The 23,590-nt window shown below is 41.0% G+C and overlaps 2 protein-coding genes and 1 non-coding gene across 3 annotated transcripts in view; 2 read left to right on the forward strand and 1 right to left on the reverse strand.

Moving 5' to 3' along the window:
- Positions 1–23,590, forward strand: part of KIF4A (kinesin family member 4A) — a 146,532-nt gene that overhangs the window by 118,225 nt on the left and 4,717 nt on the right. Inside the window, exons 23-27 of the mRNA XM_049767403.1 lie at positions 983–1,153; positions 1,859–1,966; positions 9,339–9,416; positions 10,246–10,344; positions 12,111–12,287. Of these exons, the coding sequence (XP_049623360.1) occupies positions 983–1,153; positions 1,859–1,966; positions 9,339–9,416; positions 10,246–10,344; positions 12,111–12,287 (633 nt within the window). The remainder of the gene's footprint in view (positions 1–982; positions 1,154–1,858; positions 1,967–9,338; positions 9,417–10,245; positions 10,345–12,110; positions 12,288–23,590) is intronic.
- Positions 1–23,590, forward strand: part of DLG3 (discs large MAGUK scaffold protein 3) — a 213,708-nt gene that overhangs the window by 40,835 nt on the left and 149,283 nt on the right. The window lies entirely within an intron of this gene.
- Positions 11,951–12,057, reverse strand: LOC126000122 (U6 spliceosomal RNA). Its single transcript, XR_007492487.1, has one exon. It is a non-coding gene; the product is annotated as a U6 spliceosomal RNA (small nuclear RNA).

The raw sequence follows: 23,590 nt of genomic DNA on the forward strand, positions 1-23,590 counted from the left end.
ATATGGTCCCCTGTGCCTGCCAGGAGCAATTTCTGAGTGCAGAGCTGGAAATAATCCCTGAGAGATATCAGGTGTGACCCAAAAATACAAAAAAAAAAAAAAACTCAGGTACTCGACAACAGGTGAGTGGCTAAAGAAACTGCGGTACATATACACAATGGAATACTTTGCAACTATTAGGAAAAATGAAGTAATGAAATTTACCTATACATGGATGGACATGTAGACTATTATGCTGAGTGAAATAAGTCAGACGGAGAGAGACACATGATAATCTCACTCATTTGTGGGATTTTAGAAAAATGAAAGTATGTTAATAATACCCAGAGACAATAGAGATGAGCACCAGAAGGACCAGCTTATGTTATGAAGCTTACCACAGAGTGGTGAGTGCAGTTAGAGAAATAACTACACTAACAACTATAATGACGGTGTTAGTGAAATAGAAACAGAATGCCTGTTTTAAAGATAGGCACGGGTGGGGAAGGAATGTAATGGGGAACATTGGTGGTGGGAAAGTTGCACTGGTGAAGAGGGTGTTCATTTAATGACTGAAACACAACTATGAACATGTTTTAACCATGGTGCTTAAATAAAGATATTATTTATTAAAAAAAGAATAGTTTACAATCACTTTTGGATGTGGCTCAGACCCCATTCCAAATAAATAAATAAATTTAAGAAGAACTTATTAAATATCAGAGTTTGGAATTAGACAATTGGTGTTGGGTTTATTCTGCCTTGAGTATAGCAAGAGGTTAAATTTCTTTATAACAATGATTTCTTAACAGAAATACAGGCTCTTTATTGGGTAATTACTCTTGTTAATTCAAGATTTGATATAATCTATATGACATATAAAATATAAGAATGGACTTAGAAGAAATTTTCTCATTTTCAGAAAAGTTAACATTTCCTGCCTAATGAATGAGAGAAAGTTGACCTTTTTCCAAATAAATTGATCTTCTTTTATCCCTTGCAGCTGGTTTCCTCCAAAATACAGATCAGCAAACTTGAAAGCAGCTTGAAACAGAACAAGGCCAGCTGTGCCGACATGCAGAAGATGCTGTTTGAAGAACGAAATCATTTTGCTGAAATACAGACAGATTTACAGGCAGAGCTGGTCAAAGTGGAGCAACAGCACCAAGAAAAGGTAAAAATTTTTCAAGCCAAGAAGCTCTCCTATAAACCAATTGCCTTTTTTTCTTTGTTTTGGACTGCACCCCACAGTGCTCTGTGCTTACTCCTGGCTCTGCACTCAGGAATCACTCCTGGCAGGCTAAGAGGACTATATAGAATGCTGGAAATTGAACCCAGATCGACTGCATGCAAGGCAAATGTACTACCCACTGTAATATTACCCCAGCCTCAAGAATGTGATTGCTTTTTACTATTAATTTGAAAAACCAGTAGGAGGCATGAAATGTCTTTCAAAATACCAGGTTTTTTCCAAAGTTTGCGAATAAGATATCTGAAACACTCGGGGCCGGAGAGATAGCATAGAAGTAGGGTATTTGCCTTGCATGCAGAAGGACAGTGGTTCGAATCCCGGCATTCCATGTGTTCCCCCGAGCCTGCCAGGAGTGATTTCTGAGCATAGAGCCAGGAGTAACCCCTAAGCGCTGCCGGGTGTGACCAAAAAAAAATCTGAAACAGATAAATAACTTGTCTGACTTTATATGTACTTATGAAAGGGGCTCTTAGCTTCCACTTTCATACCAAAATTTCCGTGCTGATAAAGCAGTGTGACTGAAATACATGGTTTAGAGCAGTTATGTTATATGATAGAGGAATTACCTGGGTCACAGATTGATATAGACAGTGTTTTGCTTGCTATTATTCCTTTGGTCTTTTCTAGGTGCTGTACCTTCTCAGTCAGCTGCAGCAAAGCAAAGTAACAGAGAAGAAGTTAGAGGAGTCCATCATTATAAAGGAAAAACAGTTGCTGAGCACAATGAAGTATCAGGTAGGATGATAAGGCAGTGGTCAGAGATATGTTCCCCAGGCCTGACAGACTTTTACTAGGGAAAAGTCTGCCATGATGATAACATCTACTGACCTCTAACATAATTTTATTAATGTAGGATATTTTGAATGTAGTCCCTTGTAGAACTCTGAGGCATAAAAATGACTGTATATACTCCATACTACACCTTGAGCTTTGGCGTGTATTTTGTTTTGTTTACTTGGGGGGGTTGGTGTTTTGGGCTACAAAACAGCAGTGCTCAGGGCTTACTCCTGTCTCTGCATTCAAGATCTTTTCTAGAGGTGCTCATTGGGACCATATAGAGTGCCTAAAATCAAATCCATGTCTGCTGCTTGCAAGGAAAGTGCTGTGCCCACTATACAATATCGCCAGCTGAAGCTGGGAAAATCTACGAAACTATACCTGCCCAGTGGGGCCCGACTGTGAAAAATTGCGAGTGCTGCCTGTGTGCGCTCTTTCTAAAGATAGAACACAATTGCAACAAGAAGAAAAAAATCACACTAAGAACTGTGCTGGAACACTGAAGCCCAGCATTTCTCTCCGGACTGTCTTCTCTGCTGCGTGCTCGGGCCTAAGATTTGATCCTGTGTGAGGCTTCATCCAAGGAGGACTCCCCTCCCTTGGAGGCAAATCAACCCATCCAGAAAGGGCGGAGCCAAGGAGTGTGGCTGCATACATCATTTAGCCAATGAATACCACCACAACACGTAGAAAAACCCACAATACAAGTGTGACAATGGGGAAACAACACAGGCCAGCATCAGACATAGAGAATGAAGATGACAATTCTGATGACCAGATAATGACCAAACAACTAATCAACCTCTGTGATAAGGACTTTAGACAAGCAATATGGAAGATGTTCAAAGAAATCAAAGAAACCATGGATCGAGGTGAACAGAACACTAATATGAACCAAGAAAATATGAAGACAGAAAACACAAAACTCCAAACTGAAATAACATGTCAACTAACAGGCCTGAAAAACTCAGTAAACAAAGTGAATGACAAAATGGGTAAGCTCTGGGACAGGGTAACAGAAGCTGAGAATAGACTTGGTGCTGTGGAAGATGAGATAAATAAAAATTCCATACAGTGGGAGAGACAATGGGAACAGACAATGGAAAAATTAGTCAAAGTATGGGAACAGATGAAAATAGAAGTCTATGATAAGCTCAACAAAAACAACTTAAGAATCATTGGAGTCCCAGAGACCCAGGAAGAAAATTTCCAGGAAGAATCAACAGTCAAGAACATCACTAAAGAGAAATTTCCAGAGCTAAAGAATATATGTGATCAAATCCTGCATGCTCGAAGAGTACCAACCAAAAGAGACCCCAGAAAAACCACCCCAAGACACATCCTAGTCACAATGACAAATCCCACAGATAGAGACAGAATTCTGAAAACAAGATCAAAAGGGGAAATTATGTTCAAGCAAGCATCCTTGAGATTTACAGCAGACCTGTCACCAGAAACACTCAATGCCAGAAAGCAGTGGTGGGATATTGTGACAAGACTGAATGAAATGAATGCTTCACCCAGAATATTATACCCAGCAAAACTCACTTTACGGTTTGACGGAAGAATACATGGTTTCACAGACAAAAAACAGCTCAGAAACTTTACAGACACAAAACCAGTCTAAAGAGAAAAACTGAAAGACCTAATTTAAGAAAACACTAACCAAAAGACACACCAAATTTCGATATAAAGATGGCGTTAAATCCCAGGACAATTCTTTATCTCAACGTCAATGGAGTAAATGCACCAGTAAAGAGACACAGAGTGGCTAAATGGATCAAAAAACTCAATCCAACATTCTACTGCCTTCAAGAAACGCACCTGAATAGTCAGAACAAACATAGACTCAAAAGGCTGAAGAAAAATTATCCAAGCAAACAACACCCATAAAAAAGCAGGAGTGGCCATAGTAATATCAGATAATGCAAATTTTATACTCAGGAAGGTTGTAAGGGACAAAGATGGACATTTTATATTAATCAAGGGGTACGTAGAGCAGGAAGAATTCACTCTCCTAAACATATATGCACCGAATGAGGGGCCAGCAAAATATTTAATTTGACGAATCTGAAAAATAATATCAATAACAACACAATAATTGTGGGGGACCTCAACACGGCTTTGTCAACACTGGATAGGTCAACCAGACTGAAAACCAACAAGAATATACTAGACCTGAAAAGAGAAATGGAAGAAAGAGGCCTACTGAATATATATAGGACACTCCATCCCCAGAAACCTGGATACACATTCTTCTCCAATGTACATGGGACATTCTCCAGGATAGACTACATGCTGGCACATAATACCTCCATAATCAAGAGGATAGAAATTTTGCAGACTACCTTCGCTGACCACAAGGCTCTGAAATTATTTGTGAATTCCAAAGGGACACAGAAGAAAATCTTTAATACCTGGAAGTTAAACATCCTCATACTGAATATCCAGTGGGTCCGAGATGAAATCAAGGAGGAAATCAAAAGGTTCCTGGAAACCAATGACAATAAAGACGCAAACTATCAGAATTTATGGGACACAGCAAAAGCAGTACTGAGGAAAATTTATAGTTTTGCAAGCTCACATCAGGAAGGAAGAAGGGCTTACCTGAGTAGCTTAATGACACAGCTAATAGAACTAGAAAGCGCTGAACAAAAGGACCCAAAAATAGGGACACAGACGGAAATAACAAAGCTAAGAGCAGAAATCAATGAAGTGGAAACCCAAAAAAAAATCCAAAAGGTCAACGAAAGCAGAAGTTGGTTCTTTGAAAAAATGAACAAGATTGATACACCACTGGCAAAACTAACAAAGAAAGAGAGAGAGAGAAACTTGATAACTTGTATTAGGAATGAAAAATGAGAAATCACTACTGATATGGCAAAGATTCAAATGGTAATCAGAAACAACTTTGAGAAACTCTACGCCACTAAAAATGAGAACCTGGAAGAAATGGATAAATTCTTGGACTCTTATTATAATCTTCCACGGTTGAAGGAAGAGGATGTAGCATATGTAAACACCCCCATCACTACTGATGAAATTAAAATGGTAATCAAATGTCTGCCGAAAAACAAAAGCCCAAGCCCAGATGGATTCACTAATGAATTCTTTCAAACTTTCCAAGAGGAACTACTACCAATCCTGGCAAGACTCTTTCATGAAATTGAACAAGCAGAAACACTTCCAAATAGCTTTTATGAAGCCAACATCACCTTGATACCTAAACCAGACAGAGATGCTACAAAAAAAGAAAATTACAGACCAATATCGCTGATGAATACAGATGCAAAGATCCTCAACAAAATCCTGGCAAATAGGATTCCATGCCTCATTAAGAAGATTATCCACTCTGATCAAGTAGGTTTCATCCCAGGAATGCAAGGATGGTTTAACATCCGTAAATCTATCAACATAATACACAACATCAACAACAAGAAAAATAGAGATCACATAATCATATCAATAGATGCAAAGAAAGCATTTGATAACATCCAACACCCATTCTTTATCAAAACTCTCAGCAAGATGGGAATGGAAGGAACCTTTCTCAATATAGTTAAGGTCATCTACCACAAGCCAGTGGCAAATATTATCCTCAATGGAGAAAAACTAAAAGCCTTCCCTCTAAATTCTGGCACAAGACAAGGCTGTCCTCTCTCACCACTCCTAATCAACATAGCACTGGAAGTACTTGCTATAGTGATTAGGCAAGAAAAAGATATCAAGGGAATCCAGATAGGAAAGGAAGAAATCAAGCTCTCACTGTTTGCAGATGACATGATACTCTACTTAGAAAACCCTAAATTCGGGCCCGGAGAGATAGCACAGCGGCGTTTGCCTTCCAAGCAGCCGATCCAGGACCAAAGGTGGTTGGTTCGAATCTCGGTGTCCCATATGGTCCCCCGTGCCTGCCAGGAGCTATTTCTGAGCAGACAGCCAGGAGCAACCCCTGAGCATCGCTGGGTGTGGCCCAAAACCAAACAAACAAACAAAAAAAGAAAACCCTAAATTCTCTACGAAAAAGCTTCTAGAAACAATAGACTTATATAGCAAGGTGGCAGGCTACAAAATTAACACACAAAAATCAATGGCCTTTCTATACACCAATAGTAATAAGGAAGAAATAGACATTAAGAAAACAACCCCATTCACAATAGTGCCACACAAACTCAAATATCTTGGAATCAACTTGACTAAAAATGTGAAGGACCTATACAAAGAAAACTGTAAAACTCTGCTCCAAGAAATAAGAGAGGACATGCGGAAATGGAAACACATACCTTGCTCATGGATTGGAAGGAGTAACATCATCAAAATGGCAATACTCCCCGAGGCATTATACAGATTTAATGTGATCCTTCTAAAGATACCCATGACATTTTCAAAGAAGTGAATCAGGCAATTTTGAAATTCGTTTGGAACAATAAACACCCTAGAATAGCTAAAGCAATCATTGGGAAAAAGAATATGGGAGGAATTACTTTCCCCAACTTTAAACTTTACTACAAAACAATAGTTATCAAAACAGCATGGTATTGGAATAAGGACAGGCCCTCAGATCTGTGGAATAGGCTTGAATACTCAGAGAATATTCCCCAGACATATAATCACCTAATTTTTGATAAAGGAGCAAGAAATCCTAAATGAAGTAAAGAAAGCCTCTTCAACAAGTGATGTTGGCAAAACTGGCTAGCCACTTGTAAAAATTGAACTTAGACCCCCAGCTAACATCATGTACGAAGGTAAAATCCAAATGGATTAAAGACCTCGATATTAGACCCGAAACCATAAGATATATAGAACAAAACATAGGGAAAATACTCCAGGACATTGAGACCAGACATATTCAAGGAGGAAACTGTACTCTCCAAGCAAGTGAAAGCAGAGATTAGGGCTCGGAGAGATAGCACAGCGGCGTTTACCTTGCAAGCAGCCAATTCAGGACCAAAGGTGGTTGGTTCGAATCCCGGTGTCCCATATGGTCCCCCGTGCCTGCCAGGAGCTATTTCTAAGCAAACAGCCAGGAGTAGACCCTGAGCACCGCTGGGTGTGGCCCAAAAACCAAAAAAAAAAAAAGCAGAGATTAACAGATGGGAATATATTAAGCTGAGAAGCTTCTGTACCTCAAAGTAAATAGTGCCCAAGATATAAGAGCCACCCACTGAGTGGGAGAAACTATTCACCCAATACCCATCAGATAAGGGGCTAATCTCCAAAATATACAAGGTACTGACAGACATTTAGAAGAAAAAAACATCTAATCCCATCAAAAAATGGGGAGAAGAAATGGACAGACACTTTGACAAAGAAGAAATACAAATGGCCAAAAGACACATGAAAAAATGCTCCACATCACTAATCATCAGGGAGATGCAAATCAAAACAACTATGAGGTACCACCTCACACCACAGAGAATGGCACACATCACAAAGAATGAGAATAAACAGTGTTGGCGGGGATGTGAAGAGAAAGGAACTCTTATCCACTGCTGGTGGGAATGCCGTCTAGTTCAACCTTTATGGAAAGCAATATGGAGATTCCTCCAAAAACTGGAAATTGAGCTCCCATACGACCCAGCTATACCACTCCAAGGAATATACCCTAGGAACACAAAAAATACAATACAAAAACCTCTTCCTTACACCTATATTCATTGCAGCACTATTTACCATAGCAAGACTCTGGAAACAACCAAGATGCCCTTCAGCAGACGAATGACTAAAGAAACTGGTACATATACACAATGGAATATTATGCAGCTGTCAGGAGAGATGAAGTCATGAAATTTTCCTATACATGGATGTACACAGAATCTATTATGCTGAGTGAAATAAGTCAGAGAGAAAGAGAAAAACGCAGAATTTCTCACTCATCTATGGGTTTTAAGAAAAATAAAAGACATTCTTCCAATAATAATTTTCAGACACAAAAGAGCTGGAAGTTCCAGCTCACCTCACGAAGCTCACCACAAAGAGTGATGAGTTTAGTTAGAGAAATAACTACATTTTGAACTGTCCTAATAATGAGACTGTATGAGGGAAAAGGAAAGCCTGTCTAGAGTACAGGCGGGGGTCGGATGGGGAGGAGGGAGATTTGGGACATTGGTGATGGGGACGTTGCACTGGTGATGGGTGGTGTTCTTTACATGACTGAAACCCAAACACAATCATGTATGTAATCAAGGTGTTTAAATAAAATATAAAAAACAGTATCGTCAGCCCCCATACTACACATTGAAATATCTTGATTATTTGCTTCAATCCTGAAGCTCAGGCTCTAGAGTTTAGAAAGTAAAAATCACAGTGTCATTCAGTTGCCTCTTCTTTATCCTGTTCTTAAATGCCTGGAGTCTACACTTCTTACAGAAGCTGGATTTTCACACACTTCAGTAGCAGGTTGTAACACTATTTTATCCAACGTTTAATCTTTTTTAGTGACAATGGGCTTGTTTTCTTTTAGGGTTTCCATCTCTTACCAAAAACAAAACCAAACTAGTTAAGGTTGTAGTCCTTAATCCAGTGATCTGTAGTACCCCTAAGTTTATTTAAACATATTAACATAGCAAATAAACTGTTTGGTCTTGAAAAGAATTTAAAAGAATTGCCTGTAGTCTTCAGAGACTTCTTTATGGGGATTTCTTAATCTGAATGTAAAGAAGACTTGTGAGGGTAGAAAATAGAGAGAAATGGGTGCCAGAGTGGTATCACAGTGGTAGGGTGTTTGCCTTGCCCGCTGCTGACCCAGGACAGATGCCGGTTCCATCCCTGGCATCCATATGGTTCCTCAAGCCAGGAGGTATTTCTGAGTGCAGAACCAGGCGTAACCCCTGTGTGCCACCAGGTTTGGCAAGAAAAGAAAACGAACTAGAGAGAAATGGGGCCAGAGAGATTGCACAGCAGTAGGGTGTTTGCCTTGCTTGCAGCTGATTCAGGATGGATGGTGGTTCGAAACCCAGCATCCCATGTGGTTCCCCCAGGCCTGCCAGCAGCGATTTCTGAGCACCGAGCCAGGAGTAACCTTTGAGCACCGCCAGGTGTGACCAAAAGAAAAAAAGAAAATCGAGAGAAATAACGAGGGTTTATATAGTGGAGCCCACGATTCCAAGTGCTGTTCGTAATGCTTGGAGTATTAGAATAGAAGTGGCATTCTAGATACCAAGGAAGTGTTGGAATTCTGGCATTATTCTGGGTGCCAGTACATGCTGTGCAAAAACCATTTGCTGCCAGCAGTTTGTAAGCACTGTGTTTTTATCTCTGTGAGTTATTTAGTAGCCCTCATGTAGTGCCCAAAATAACCCCACCTATCACTCCCACTAACTGGAAATAGGATGAAGAAATTGAGAAGATGCAAGAAGAATATACACGAAATCAGCAGCTTCTCCAAGAAAATGAAGCCATGAAGCAGGTAATACCTCTTGCTACCCACTTAATAAGACTTGGAAAGCCCTGATACAACTGAAGTCAGAATGTTCCTGAGTATGATGAGTTGGATCTATTTTATAAGGTCTATATTACTGAGTTTCCATGGGATGTTTTTGTTGTTGTTTGTTTTTGAGCCACACCCGGCAGTGTTCAGGGGTTCCTCCTGGCTGTCTGCTCAGAAATAGCTCCTGGCAGGCACGGGAGACCATATGGGACACCGGGATTCGAACCAACCACCTTTTGTCCTTGGATCGGCTGCTTGCAAGGCAAACGCCGCTGTGCTATCTCTCCAGGCCCCCATGGGATGTTTTTGTTTGTTTGTTTTTGTTTTGTTTTTGCTTTGAAGGCACACTGTGTAGTGCTCAAGGGACTGTGTGATTCCAGGGCTTTCTGCATTGCAAAGCAGGCATTCCAGCCATTGAGCCATCAATTCAGCATTTTTTTTTGGCCACACCCAGTGACACTCAGGGGTTACTTCTGGCTGTGCACTCAGAAACCGCTTCTGGCTTTGAGCACACTGGGGGATCGAACCGAGATCCATCCTAGATTAGTGTGTGCTAGGCAAATGCCCTACCACTTCTGCTACCGCTCCGCCCCCAATTCAGCACATTTTAAGTGTCTTGGTTTCTTGCATATAAGACTGATGTTATAAAGCTAGCCCTCCTCTCTACTGATATCTGCCTCACTTTACTATGGCTTTAAATTTGCTAGGTTTAATATTGAGTTACCTTAAGTCTACAATATTTATAATTTAGCCATAAACACTCAGAAATTGGTTTTCATTATACACCTTTATCACTTCTTTCAAACAGGAACTGGCCCTTCTCCAAGTTGTCAGCAAACAGAAACCTCATCTTTCTCAGGATACCCTTTTATCTCGAGATTCTTCTTTCGAATATATCCCACCTAAGGTAAATGGCTTATTTAATGTGATATGTGACTTAGCCCACATTTGAGATGAAGGTGCTAAAATCTTATTTTGTTTCATTTTATTTTTTCTTTCAGTTTTGGGTTTTTTGCTTTGTTTTTGTTTTGTTTGGGGTGTACCCTACTGTGCTCAGTGCTTAAACATTTTGGGGTGGGCCACACCTGGCATCGCTCAAGAGTTACTCCTGGCTCTGCACTCAGAAATCACTCCTGTCAGGCTCAGGGAATCATATGGGATGCTGGGTTTTGAACACAGGTCCATCTGGGTCTGCCACAGGGAAGGCAAATGCCCTACCACTGTGCTATCGTTCCAGCCCGCAGTGCTTAATCTTGACTATACTCAGACATTGTTCCTGGCAGTGTTGAAGGGGCCTTATGCAGTACAGTGTGCAGTACCTTATCTCTTTGCCCAATGTACTCTACTACCCTAAAAGTGCCTTTAATAAGAGACCTAGAGTTAAAATCCCCAAATTCTAGTGTTTTGATTTTCATTGGCTCCCAGATAAGACTATAGTATGATATTAGGAAAAGTAGGCATTCTCCTTTCCCAAAAGATTAATTTTTGACAATGTATAGGCCTTATAAACAACTGAGAAAAGGAGAGCAAGAAGAAAGAGTAGTCCATCCAAAGAATCTTTTTGTTTTTATTTTTGTTTTGGGGCCACACCCGGTGGTGCTCAGAGGTTACTCCTGGCTATCTGCTGAGAAATAGCCCCGGCAGGCACGGGGACCACATGGGACGCCAGGATTCGAACCAACCACCTTAGGTCCTGGATCGGCTGCTTGCAAGGCAAACGCCGCTGTGTTCTCTCTCCAGCCCCCATCCAAAGAATCTTATAGCAGTATGAGTCTATTCTTCCTCACTCAGATGTCTCAGACACTGTCTCTCCAGTCTTCAATCTTTTCAAAGACTTAAGGCCAAAGACTAAAACAAAATTTCTAACTGGGGGCTGGAGCGATAGGACAGTGACAGGGCATTTGCCTTGCACATGGCCAAACTGGGTTTATTCCCTCAACATCCCATATGGACCCCCGAGACTGCCAGAAATGATTTCTGAACACAGAGCCAGGAGAAACCCCTGAGCACCGCCAGGTGTGGCCCAAAAGCAAACAAAAATTCTAAGAGGGGTGTAATTGAGGGAATCTAAAATCTCTTATTTGGGGGCCAGAGAGATAGCATGGAGGTAAGCCGTTTGCCTTTCATACAGGAGGTCATCGGTTCGAATCCCAGCGTCCCATATGGTCCCCCCCGTGCCTTCCAGGAGCAATTTCTGAGCCTGGAGCCAGGAATAACCCCTGAACACTGCCGGGTGTGACCCAAAAACCACAAATAAATCTCTTCTTTGAAATGTTTTATTTGTATTTGATTTTGTTTTTGGGCCATACCCAGTGTCACTCAAAGATTACTCTTGGCTCTGTGTTCAGAAATCACTCCTGGCATGCTCAGGGGACCATATGGGATGCCATGGATAAAACCTGGGTCAGCCACATGCAAGACAAATACCTTACCTGCTCTGAGAATTTAGTTGGCAGCAGTTACTAGAAGGAGATCCATTTGATTTTGTTATTATTGATATTTTATAAATTTTTTTAAATATGGAACGCTTCACGAATTTGCGTGTCATCCTTGCGCAGGGGCCATGCTAATCTTCTCTGTATCGTTCCAATTTTAGTATATGTGCTGCCGAAGCGAGCACGATATTTTATAATTTTTTAAATAACCATTCTAAACCTTTTTTTCTTTTCAAAGCCAAGACCGTCACGTTTTAAAGAGAAGTTTCTGGAACAAAGTATGAACGTTGAGGACCTAAAATATAATCCAGAGTACTCTGTAAATGAGCCTGAGGTCAATGATCGTGAGACTGATAATGATGAAGAATGGACGCCAACCAAATTAGTTAAGGTGTCCAAGAAAAACATCCAAGTGGTAAGAGGCAGTTTTCATCTTTCGTAGGGGTTCTAATCTTTAGTCTTCACTGCCAGTGGGGTTATACATGAACCTCCGATCTCATTCATAGATACGGACTCCATTAAGGTATACTTGTTTATTAGCTCTGTGTGGAAGTTGAGATAAATAGAAAGGCCTACCTGCATTTACAAAAGGGGCTCCCCTTGTATTTTCAGATACTTAGCAATATGAATAGGTAGTAATGTTCTATACCATTTTACTGAGGCTGATTTGAAGGTGATTCTTCACTTTTTGTTTTGTTTTGTATTATTTTTGGGCCACACTCAGTGACGCTCAGGGGTTACTCCTGGCTCTGCACTCAGAAATCGATCCTGGTTTGGGGGACCATATGGGACGTCGGGGATCAAACCCAGATCAACACTCCGGCCCCGATTCTTCACTTTTTTTATAGAATTCTGTGGTATATAAACCATTCTCTTGTATGTTTTTAAATCAACACAAGGGTTCCATGAGATATTTATTTTCGTTTTACAGATGGATCTGATACCCACAGGGGAGATATGACCTTGTCATAAAACATAAAACCAGGTAGAAGTCTGGATTGGAAACAAATATTACAAAACTCTAATTTATCTCTTTCTACCACACCATGTTCATGACATTAAGACAGCATTCCAAAAAAAATTTTTTAATCATCCCAGAAGCTCAGTGGGGAACTTTATCTTCCTCACATAAGAATGATTTGCTCACTGGACTAAGGGACAAAGGGAAAGAAAGGGCTAATAATTAAGATCATACACCCAAAGTTAGGAACAGAATGACTTTGAAGTATACTTTATTTACCCAATGACAGTCCTATGAAATTATCAAATCTGGATATTTTATGTCAAAGCATCAACTTCCTAGGTACCAGTTTTCTACTCCCTTCAACTATTTTTTTTTTGCATTAAATAAGCAGTTTACAAATGGACCTTGCTAGACTTCTGTAAGTGGGCTTGGGTTCATTAACTAATATTGTACCCTATGGAGAGCTGAGTCCTATAAAGCCACAGCACCACAAAAAATCAAGTAAGAACTAGAAGTTGTGATGGCATTGTCATTTGGCCAAAAGAAATGACAATCACAGCTAGAAATATAGTGATTGGTGTTTTACCAGTATTAATTTGGATCAATACTTTTCTGACTTCTGGAAAATATTTTTATTCATCTCCTGGTTCACAGTGATGCTGAATGGTTCTTTTCCCTCACTTTCTTGGATCTTAAATGTCTGGTTGTGCATCTATTCCTGTAAAAATGCAAGCATACTCTCTCCCAAACCTTCACTCATACTTTTCTCCATTCTCTACCCCTTTTTTTTACTTTAGTAATATAAGAATGGAGATGTCCTTGAGTAGAGTAATTTGTCCATGATCATACCATATGTTAAATATAGGAGTAGGGGAGCCGGAGAGATAGCATGGAGGTAAGGTGTTTGCCTTTCATGAATAAGGTCGGTGGTTCAAATCCCGGCATCCCATATGGTCCCCTGAGCGCTGCCGGGTGTGACCCAAAAACTAAAAATATATATATATAGGAGGAGGAGCCTAATCTCCTAATTCTCAGCCTGGTATTCTTTGTTTAAAAATAATTTATTAGAGGCTGGCACAGCTATTAGATAGCACAGCAGTAGGGCGTTTGCCTTGCACGTGGGTGACCCAGGACAGACCTTGGTTTGATCCCCAGCATTCCATATGGTCCCCGAGCCAGGAGCAATTTCTGAGCGCAGAGCCAGGAGTAACCCCTAAGCATCACTCGATGTGGCCAAAAAATATCATTCATTATTACTCTTATTATTCTGAGATATGGTTTTTATACATTTTAAATCATTGGGAGAATATTAGACTTTAAAGTAATAGTTCTCAATCCTTATTGAGCCCCACCCCCAGATATTCTGACTTAATTGGTCTGAGGTAGGACCTGACCTTTTTCTTATTTGGTTTTGGGGTCATACCCAGCAACTTACAGAGGTTACTCCTGGATCTGCACTCAGAAATCACTCCTAGCAGGCTCGGGGGAACATATGGGATGCCAGGGATTGAACCCAGGTTCGTCCCAGGTTGCTCTGTGCCAGGCAAGCACCTTACCACTGTGCTATCACTCTGGCCCCAGACCTAGCCTTTTAGAAAAGCTCCCCCAAAGATTTCTGATGAGAAGTTAGGATTGAGAATGACCAACTTGTAGAAACCCCAGAAGTCTTTTCAGCTCTGCTTTTAACTCTAAATAATCTCTCTAACACAGTTGTTTATAGCAGTGCAGTTGGGACATAATGGTGTGTTGCCAACAATCACACAGCAATCGCACTGACACATATTTATATGACATATTTATATGAATATACCTATTATGTGTGTTATGACTATTCTATAATACCAGTAGCAGGTGTTTATCTGTCCTCTATTTACTTGCAGATTTCTAATAGGAGAAAGCACAACATCTCACATGATAGTGCATTGTCCTCCATTAATAGATAGAAAGTTGTTTCTTGGGGCCGGGCGGTGGCGCTGGAGGTAAGGTGCCTGCCTTGCCTGCGCTAGCCTTGGACGGACCGCGGTTCGATCCCCCGGTGTCCCATATGGTCCCCCAAGCCAGGAGCAACTTCTGAGTGCATAGCCAGGAGTAACTCCTGAGCGTTACTTGGTGTGGCCCAAAAACCAAAAAAAAAAAAAAAAAGAAAGTTGTTTCTTGTTGACATAAAATGTGCCATCCTAAAAAAAAATGTGCCATCCTATAAATTACACCAGTGGATCTTAGCTATGTATTAATCTCCCTTCTGACAGACTTTCAGGTGTGCTTTCGTATTCCTTTGGATAAAATAGAGACACACTGACATGGTAAGAAGGTTTCTGAGGTATTTAGATGAATTCGTAAATGAGTAAAAGACCATACTCAGCCTATAACTATCAATGGATTGGTGTCATCCTGGTGAGGTATCTCAATGACGTGTCATAGAACTGTCTTTCAACCTGTTAAAGAAGCAAAATGTTTTGTTTGGGGCGACACCCTGCAATGCCTAGGGGTTATACTCTAGGCTCTGCACTCAGGAATTATACCTGTCAGAGCACAGGGGACCATAGGGAATGCTAAGGATCAAACCCAGATTGATTTTGTGCAAGGCAAGCACCCTATCCACTGTACTATTGCTCCAGCCCCAGAAGCAAAGTTTTTTTTATTACAATATGCAGTGTTATCAAGGTTGACTAAGTATTTCTTTCTGTTGCCACAAAGAATGTAAATTAGTATGCCTTCCTGGGAGACAACTTGAAATATATAATAAAAAACCTTCAAATATTCTATTAGAGGGTAGGAGCAAGCAGGTAGGATGCTCTACTTGCATAGAACTTGGATTCGATCACCATTACCCCTAATACCTGTTAGAAATGATTCCTGAGTATAGGACCAGCAATAAGTCTTAAGCACTGCCATTTGTGGCCCAAATTTTAAAAATGTTTCTATCAGGTTGGAGAAATAGTTGAACAGGCTGAATACAGGCTTCACATATAGGAGCTCTAAGTTTCATCTGCAGTGCCATGTCGTCTCCCAAGCACCACCATAAGCAACCTAGCACAGAACCAGGAGTAATGCCAGAACTGCCAATTAGGGACCCAAAACAAAAATGTGCTTATCCTGCGTTGGGAATACGGTTTAGCTTTAGAACATGTACCTTGCATGCACGAGACCTGGACTTGATCCCCAAAATATACACACACCAAAAATTACCCTAAAAATATCCTGAAGCTGAACTTGGGATGTGACTTATATGTGGCGCCCATGGGTTTTAATACCTAGTACCACATGCTTCCCCAAGCACTACAGGGAACACACCTCCCTGTACAGGGTGTGGCCCTAAAGCAACACAACCAAACAATACCCTGAAATAATTTTCAACAAATGTTGGTGGAAATGAATTCAAGCCCCATTTCATACTACATAAAAATTCCAAAATGGTATAAAGACCTCAATATTATATCCATATACATAAAATATACCAAGGAAAACATTGGCAGAATTCTCCATTGTAAAATAACCCCATGTCCCGTATCTCCAAGCGCAGGTGATGAGTCTAAAGCAGGGTTGCGCATGAAATAATCCAAACCAGGCTGGAGGTGTAGTCTGGCAGTCTTTTATCTTGTATGGAGAGCCATCTGCCTGCCAGAATTATCATTTTTTATTGAGTACAAAGAACACCCCTGGGTGGGGCAGTAAGTACAGATAGCTCAGGCTATCCTAAGCCAGTTGCACCCAGGCTTACAAGTAGATGATCACTGTTTTGGGTAAAATAAGGTGTAACCTAATACTCCATGATACTAACTTTAGAGGTCTTCAATAATTTGATTCCATCTGGTGGGGGGAAAAAAGCAGACATGAACAAATGTGACTATAGCAAACCAAAAAACTTTGTTCACTGTGAAAGACAGTATGGATAACATTAAAATATAGGGGCTGGAGTGATTACCTTGCATGTAGCTGACCTGAGTTTGATCCCTGGCATCCCATATGGTCCCTGAGGCTGCCAGAAGTTATTTCTGAGTGCAGAGTCAGGAGTACCACCAGTTGTGGCCCAAAAAACAAAATACACACATATGCTTGCACGTACATGTATATATGTAAAGCCTATCAAATGGGAAAATATATTTACATACTATATATATCTAACAAAGGGACTATATCCAAAATAAGAAAGCATGCACATAACTCAGGCAAACAACACTATTAAAAATATAGAGTGGAGGGGCCAGAGAGATAGCATGGAGGTAGAGCATTTACTTTGCATGCAGAAGGACGGTGTTTCAAATCCTGGCATCCCATATGGTCCCCTGAGCCTGCCAGGAGTGATTTCTGAGCGTAGAGCCAGGAGTAACCCCTGAACGCTGCTGGGTGTGAACCAAAACCCTCCCAAAATATATAGAGAGTGGAGATGAATAAACACTTTCTCAAAAAGACACAAAGGTGGCCAGAAGGTATATGAAAATGTGTTTTTCGGGGCCCAAGTGGTGGCACAGCAGTAGGGTGTTTGCTGTGCACACAGCTGATCTGGGATGGACCACAGTTCGATCCCCCAGCATCCCATATGGTCCCCAAGCCAGGCTCGATTTCTAAGCACATAGCCAGGAGTAACCCCTGAGCGTCACCAGGCATGGCCCAATAACCAGAGAAAATGTGTTTTTTGACACTAGTCATTAGGGAAATAAAAATCAAAATAACAGTAAACTTTCACCTCTCACCACTGAGAATGTGGTTAAAAAGTTCATTCACTGTTGGTGGAACTGTTGTCTGATTTGGCCTCTCTAGAATACTGTATGGAGACAAAATATTTAAACCAGAACTACCATATGCAACCCCAAGAACACAAAAACATTTAATTTGTGTAGGCATTTTTTATTACAATACTGTTATGGTAGCCAAGGTCTGGATAGCCCTAAATGGTGAATAACCCAGTAGATCAGTGGTTAAAGAAATTATTGTGTATACCCATATGCAATGGTATTTATCATAATGAAGAGGAAATTCTACCTTTTTCTTCATCCTGGATGGAAGTAGAGGGTGTCGTATTAGGCAAACTAAGCAGAAGAACAAATACTGTATGATTTCATGCATATGGTAGGTATATAAAGAAATAAATGGAATGAAAAATGACAAATGAGAACAAATCTTTGGACTCTTGATATCAGAACTGAGATTATAGGTGGATGGAAGTTGGATGTACTAGAAATGGCATAAAAACTGATAGATGTTTTTTGGCACATTAGTGGTAGTATAAATTCATAAATTGGGCCATGTACAATACCCACTTCAGCTATTCCTGGCCATTGCTTGGGGGTTGCTCCTGGTTGGTCAGGGGACCTTTATGGTGCCAGGAATCAAGCCTATAACTTAATTTTCTAAGTTTCTATCCTATAGCCCAATAACCATATGCATTGAAATTTATATTATAGAAATATTCATTGGTATATAAAAAGACTTATTCAATCAACATCAATTTTTCAGCACCTGTAGCATTCCGTTTGTAGAAGATCCCTGCCCTAGTGAAACTGAATATATTCTTGTGAAGAGAAGTTTCTCTTCACAAAAAAAAATAAAATACAATTTTAGATGATGATAAAAGAAAATTATAAAATAGAATAAAGAGAATGATGTGTAAGGAAAGAATTTGCAAATGCTTGGGAAAGGCCTCTATGAGTTAAAGATCCTTAGCTCTAAACAAAGTGAAGAAGTAGATCAGGATAGGAACATTTTAGCAAAAAGAATGGCAAATGTAAACTTTTGGGTTCAAGAATGAGCTACATTTCTAGAATAGCAACCAAAATGACTGTAGTGCAGAATGGGATAACTTATCCTCAGGTAGAGAATAGGTAGGTTGTGGGTCCTTGCCAATCACTGTATTGAATTAGGTTGTATTTAAAGGATTTAGATTACCATATTTTCCGGCATATAAGGTGACTTTTGAAACAAAAAAGTCAACTGAAAATCGGGGGTCATCTTATACGCCGAGTATATCCCGAAAAGGTTTCGATATGCTGCTAAACGAAAATCGTCTGGATATTGCCACGAAACAAATTTTCCAACTCCATGCTGCACCAATCACTGCAAGGTTGCTCGGACCGCCTCTCTAACTCAGCCAATCCAAGCAGGCTTTTTATGCATGCAAATTATACAATGTTCTGGACCCAAATCTACACTGTGAAAAGTCTGCTCAGATTGGCCAGAGTCAGAGAGGAAGTCTATTATAGTATAACCTTTGAACCTTTGCTTGCTGTGATTAGCTCACTGTGTTACATACAGTTGCAACACTGTCTTATACAGCGAATAAAGGCCTAACCCTATGTTTTAACTGTAAATTAGGCGGTCGTCTTATACACCCAGGTGGTCTTATACACCGGGAAATACGGTATATCTATTTACTGGGTTTTTCACTGTAACATGGCTTCTATTTTTCAAAACAATCTTAGGGAAGGGCTGGCTGAAAAGGCTAGTGTATCCATAGCAGTACTGTAAACCACCGTGCAAAAATTTATATTTAAAAAGTGCCTCTTGGGGCTGGGAAGGTGGCGCTAGAGGTAAGGTGTCTGCCTTGCAAGCGCTAGCGTAGGATGGACCGCGGTTCGATCCCCCGGCATCCCATATGGTCCCCCCAAGCCAGGAGTGACTTCTGAGCTCATAGCCAGGAGTAACCCCTGAGTGTCACCGGGTGTGGCCCAAAAACCAAAAAAAAAAAAGTGCCTCTTGTCGAAGCAGACTGATAGAAGGCAAATGGAGCCCGGGGGGGGGGTGAGAAGGGGGAGCATTGGTGGTGGAAAGTGGACAATGGTGAAGGCATTAGTGTTGAAACATTGTATACCTGAAACCTAGTCATGAATAACTTTGTAATTTCACAGTGACTATATTAAAATAACACTAAAGAAGCTAGTGTAGAGATGTTCAGCTCCTAGGGCCCCATATTCCCTCCACCCTCTGCACCTCCGGGAACATTCTGTGAGCAGTGCAGTAGGAGAGGTCTGCTGTGCATAACAAACCCAAGAAGCTTCTCACCAACAGCCAAGCATCAAACAGTCAAGCCCACACCATTGGGTTGAGTATTGACATAGTGTCTCCCAGACCCATGAGCATCAATGAGGAAACTCCTAGTGTGCAAATAAAGCACAGGGGCCGGAGAGATGGTACAGCGATAGGGCATTTTGCCTTGCATGCGGCTGATCCAGGACGGAGGTTGATTTGAATCCCAGTATCTCATATGGTCCCCCTTGCTTGCCAAGAGCAATTTCTGAGCACAGAGCCAGGAGTAACCCATAAGCATCACTGGGTATGACCCAAAAAACAAAAACAAAGGAAAAAAATTCCAGGAACCAGACAATAATACGGTGGGTATTATACACAGTTTACGATCTCAACCGTCACATATGGTCCCCCAAGCCTGCCAGGAGTGAACCCGGAGTGCAGAACCAGTAGCAAGCCTTGAACACCACTAGGTATGGCTCAAAACCAAAACAAACAGAAAATAAACCACTGTCCCAGTATATCTAACTTTGGGAACTGGTTTAGTAAATTGGCATATGCCCATGAAGAAATACTATCTTTTATAAAGTGTAATTTGTTATTCTCGTAATCAAAAAACTTCTTTTAGACTCAAAACTACAGAAAGAGGTGATGATCTTAATAGGCCAGGCCTCATTAATAGGACTGATATATCCATTACACGGGAAGCATTTGTCTCAATAATCTTCATGCTACATCTAGAAAGTTATGTTCATTTCAAGATATCACAAAGAGGAACTTGGACAAATTGATGTATAATTAAGGTGGTGGGGATTCATGGAAACTCATGTTTCATTGAGAACTAGATATATTTAACTTGGAAAAATTTGAATGGGGTATAGGAAGTGAAAATTATGTTCAGAGTTTGAATATTATGTTTAAAGGTTAAATGCTTGCATATCATTCTAGATAGCCCACTCAGGTTCTGGGGTCAGGAGTTACATAGAGAGCTTCTTTATATGTAGAGTACCACCCCACCAAAAATTATATAGAAACTATTATCCCAGGATAAACAGATCTTCAGAGATGGAGAGAGAGAACAGCTTCATATAACAATTCAGTCTTAAAGTGGTTGCTGAATTGTCTTCTTTTTTTGTTTTCTTTTTGCTATTTTGGGTTTTTTTGCGGGGGTCACATCCAGCAGTGCTCAGGGGTTACTCCTGGCTCTATGCTCAGAAATCGCTCCTGGGCCTGGAGAGATAGCACAGCGGCGTTTGCCTTGCAAGCAGCCAATCCAGGACCAAAGGTGGTTGGTTCGAATCCCGGTGTCCCATATGGTTCCCCGTGCCTGCCAGGAGCTATTTCTGAGCAGACAGCCAGGAGTAACCCCTGAGCACCGCCGGGTGTGGCCCAAAAAAACAAAAAAAAAGAAAAGAAAAGAAATCGCTCCTGACAGGGGGCCGGCGAGATGGCGCTAGAGGTAAGGTGTCTGCCTTGCAAGCACTAGCCAAGGAAGGACCACGGTTCGTTCCCCCGGTGTCCCATATGGTCTCCCCAAGCCAGGGGCAATTTCTGAGCGCTTAGCCAGGAGTAACCCCTGAGCATCGAAAGGGTGTGGCCCGAAAAAAAAAAAAGAAATCGCTCCTGACAGGCATGGGGGACCATATGGGATGCCAGGATTTGAACCACTGTCCTTCTGCATGCAAGGCAAATGCCTTACCTTCGTGCTATCTCTTCAGCCCCTGAGTTGTCTTCTTATCACTCAACTCACTCTGTTGAGTTCTGCCACTTAATTTTTTACAAGCCAAACTGTCCTGCTTTCTTCCACCATTTCTCTTAAAACATCAGTTCTTGGGACCAGAGAGATAGCACAATAGTAGGGTGTTTGCCCTGCATGCGGCCAACCTAGGACAGACCTAGGTTTGATCCCCAGCATCCCATATGGTCCCCATAGCCTGCCAGGAGCGATTTCTGAGCACAGAGCCAGGAGTAACCCCTGAGCATCGCCAGGTATGGCCCAAAAACCAAAAACAAAGAACATAAGTTCTTATAATGATGATCACCTGTATCTACTTAATATCTTCATTTAGATGTTTTTAATATGTGGAAAATACTCATAACAGTGACTGTAACACATTAGTGTCATTTACTTTTATTACAGCCTTGTTGGTAAGTGTGGGGTATATGTCATAATATAACTATGAGAATGTATGAATTATGGCATGTTCATAGAATTAAAATTATTTTAACTATAAAATACTAATTATATAACTTTTAACAATGTAGAAGATGATTTCTTTTTTTTCTTATAAAAACTAAAGATATACATGGAGAAGCAGTAAAATAGCTTAAGTTGGATTTTGGAACATGCGTGGATTTTTTTGTTGTTGTTTTGGGGCCACACCCGGAGGCACTCAGGGTTACTCAGAAATTACGCCTGAAGCCTCAGAGGGCCATATGGGATGCTGGGTATCAAACCCAGGTTGGCCTTATGCAAGGCAAACTCCCTACCTGCTGTGCTATCGCTCCAGCCCCATGTGTGGATTTTTTTTGTCACACCCAGCAGCGCTCAGAGGTTACTCCTGGCTCCAGGCTCAGAAATTGCTCCTGGCAGGCTCGGGGGACCATATGGGATGCAGGGATTCGAACCACCGAACCACCATCCTTCTGCGTCTAAGGCAAACGCCTTACCGCTGTGCTATCTCTCCAGCCCCCCATGTGTGGATTTTTTAAATTGTATGTTATGAATCCTGGGAACAACACTACATGCCCCGCCTAAAATAGAATGCAGTGTTTCAAATGGGGCACTTTGATGCCGTGACTTCTGAATTTCCAATTTCTGCCTAACTACACTTAAGCCAGATCTATTGTATATAGATTTGGATGGGAACCAAAACACCAAGCTTATAACTTTTATCCTGTTGTAACTTTGCATTCTGTTTTTTTATTAGGCCACACCCAGCGATGCTCTGGAGTTACTCCTGACTCTGCACTCAGGAATCACTCCTGGCAGGCTTAGGGGAGCCATACAGAATGTCGAGAATAAAACCTGTGTTGGCTACATGCAAAGCAAATTCCCTCCCTGCTGTGCTGTCACTCTGGCCCCTGTTTCTAATATTTTTTGTTTTGTTTTTGTTTTGGGGGTCACACCTGGTGACACTCAGGGGTTACTCCTGGCTCTGCGCTCAGAAATCACTCCTGGCTGGCTTGGGGGACCACATGGAATGTCAGGATTTGAACCACCATCTGTCATGGGTTGGCTGCATGCAAGGCAACTGCCCTATCGCTGTGCTATCTCTCCAGCCCTAAAACTTGATTGACTGATTGATTGATTGTGTTTTCTGGATGCTCAGGGGTTACTCCTGGCTCTGTACTCAGAAATCGCCCTTGGCAGGCTGGGAGGCCATATGATGCCGGGGATCAAACTTAGGTCCATCCAGAGTCAGCCACGTGCAAAGCAAATGCCCTTGCCCTACCACTATGCTATCTCTCCGGCCCCCTGTTTCTAATTTTAATGAATAGTTTTACTTCCTTGCAATATGATTGAATTTTATTTTAATACCTTCCAGTTTATTATTATTAATCATCCTTCCAGTTTTATTTCATTATTACAGCTGATATATTATGTCTACCTTGTAGACCAGTTATGAGATTCAAATGAGATTTTGTATTTCATATATATATATATATATATATATATGTATTTTCATATATATATATGAAAGTACTCTGAAAGCTGTATGGTGCTATAGAAATGTAAATGATTTTATATTGATGATTTATTAAAATATGGGATGATTAAAGTGTTATGG

The sequence above is a fragment of the Suncus etruscus genome, chromosome X (assembly GCF_024139225.1).
Source record: "Suncus etruscus isolate mSunEtr1 chromosome X, mSunEtr1.pri.cur, whole genome shotgun sequence".
Classification (NCBI taxonomy): Eukaryota; Metazoa; Chordata; class Mammalia; order Eulipotyphla; family Soricidae; genus Suncus; species Suncus etruscus.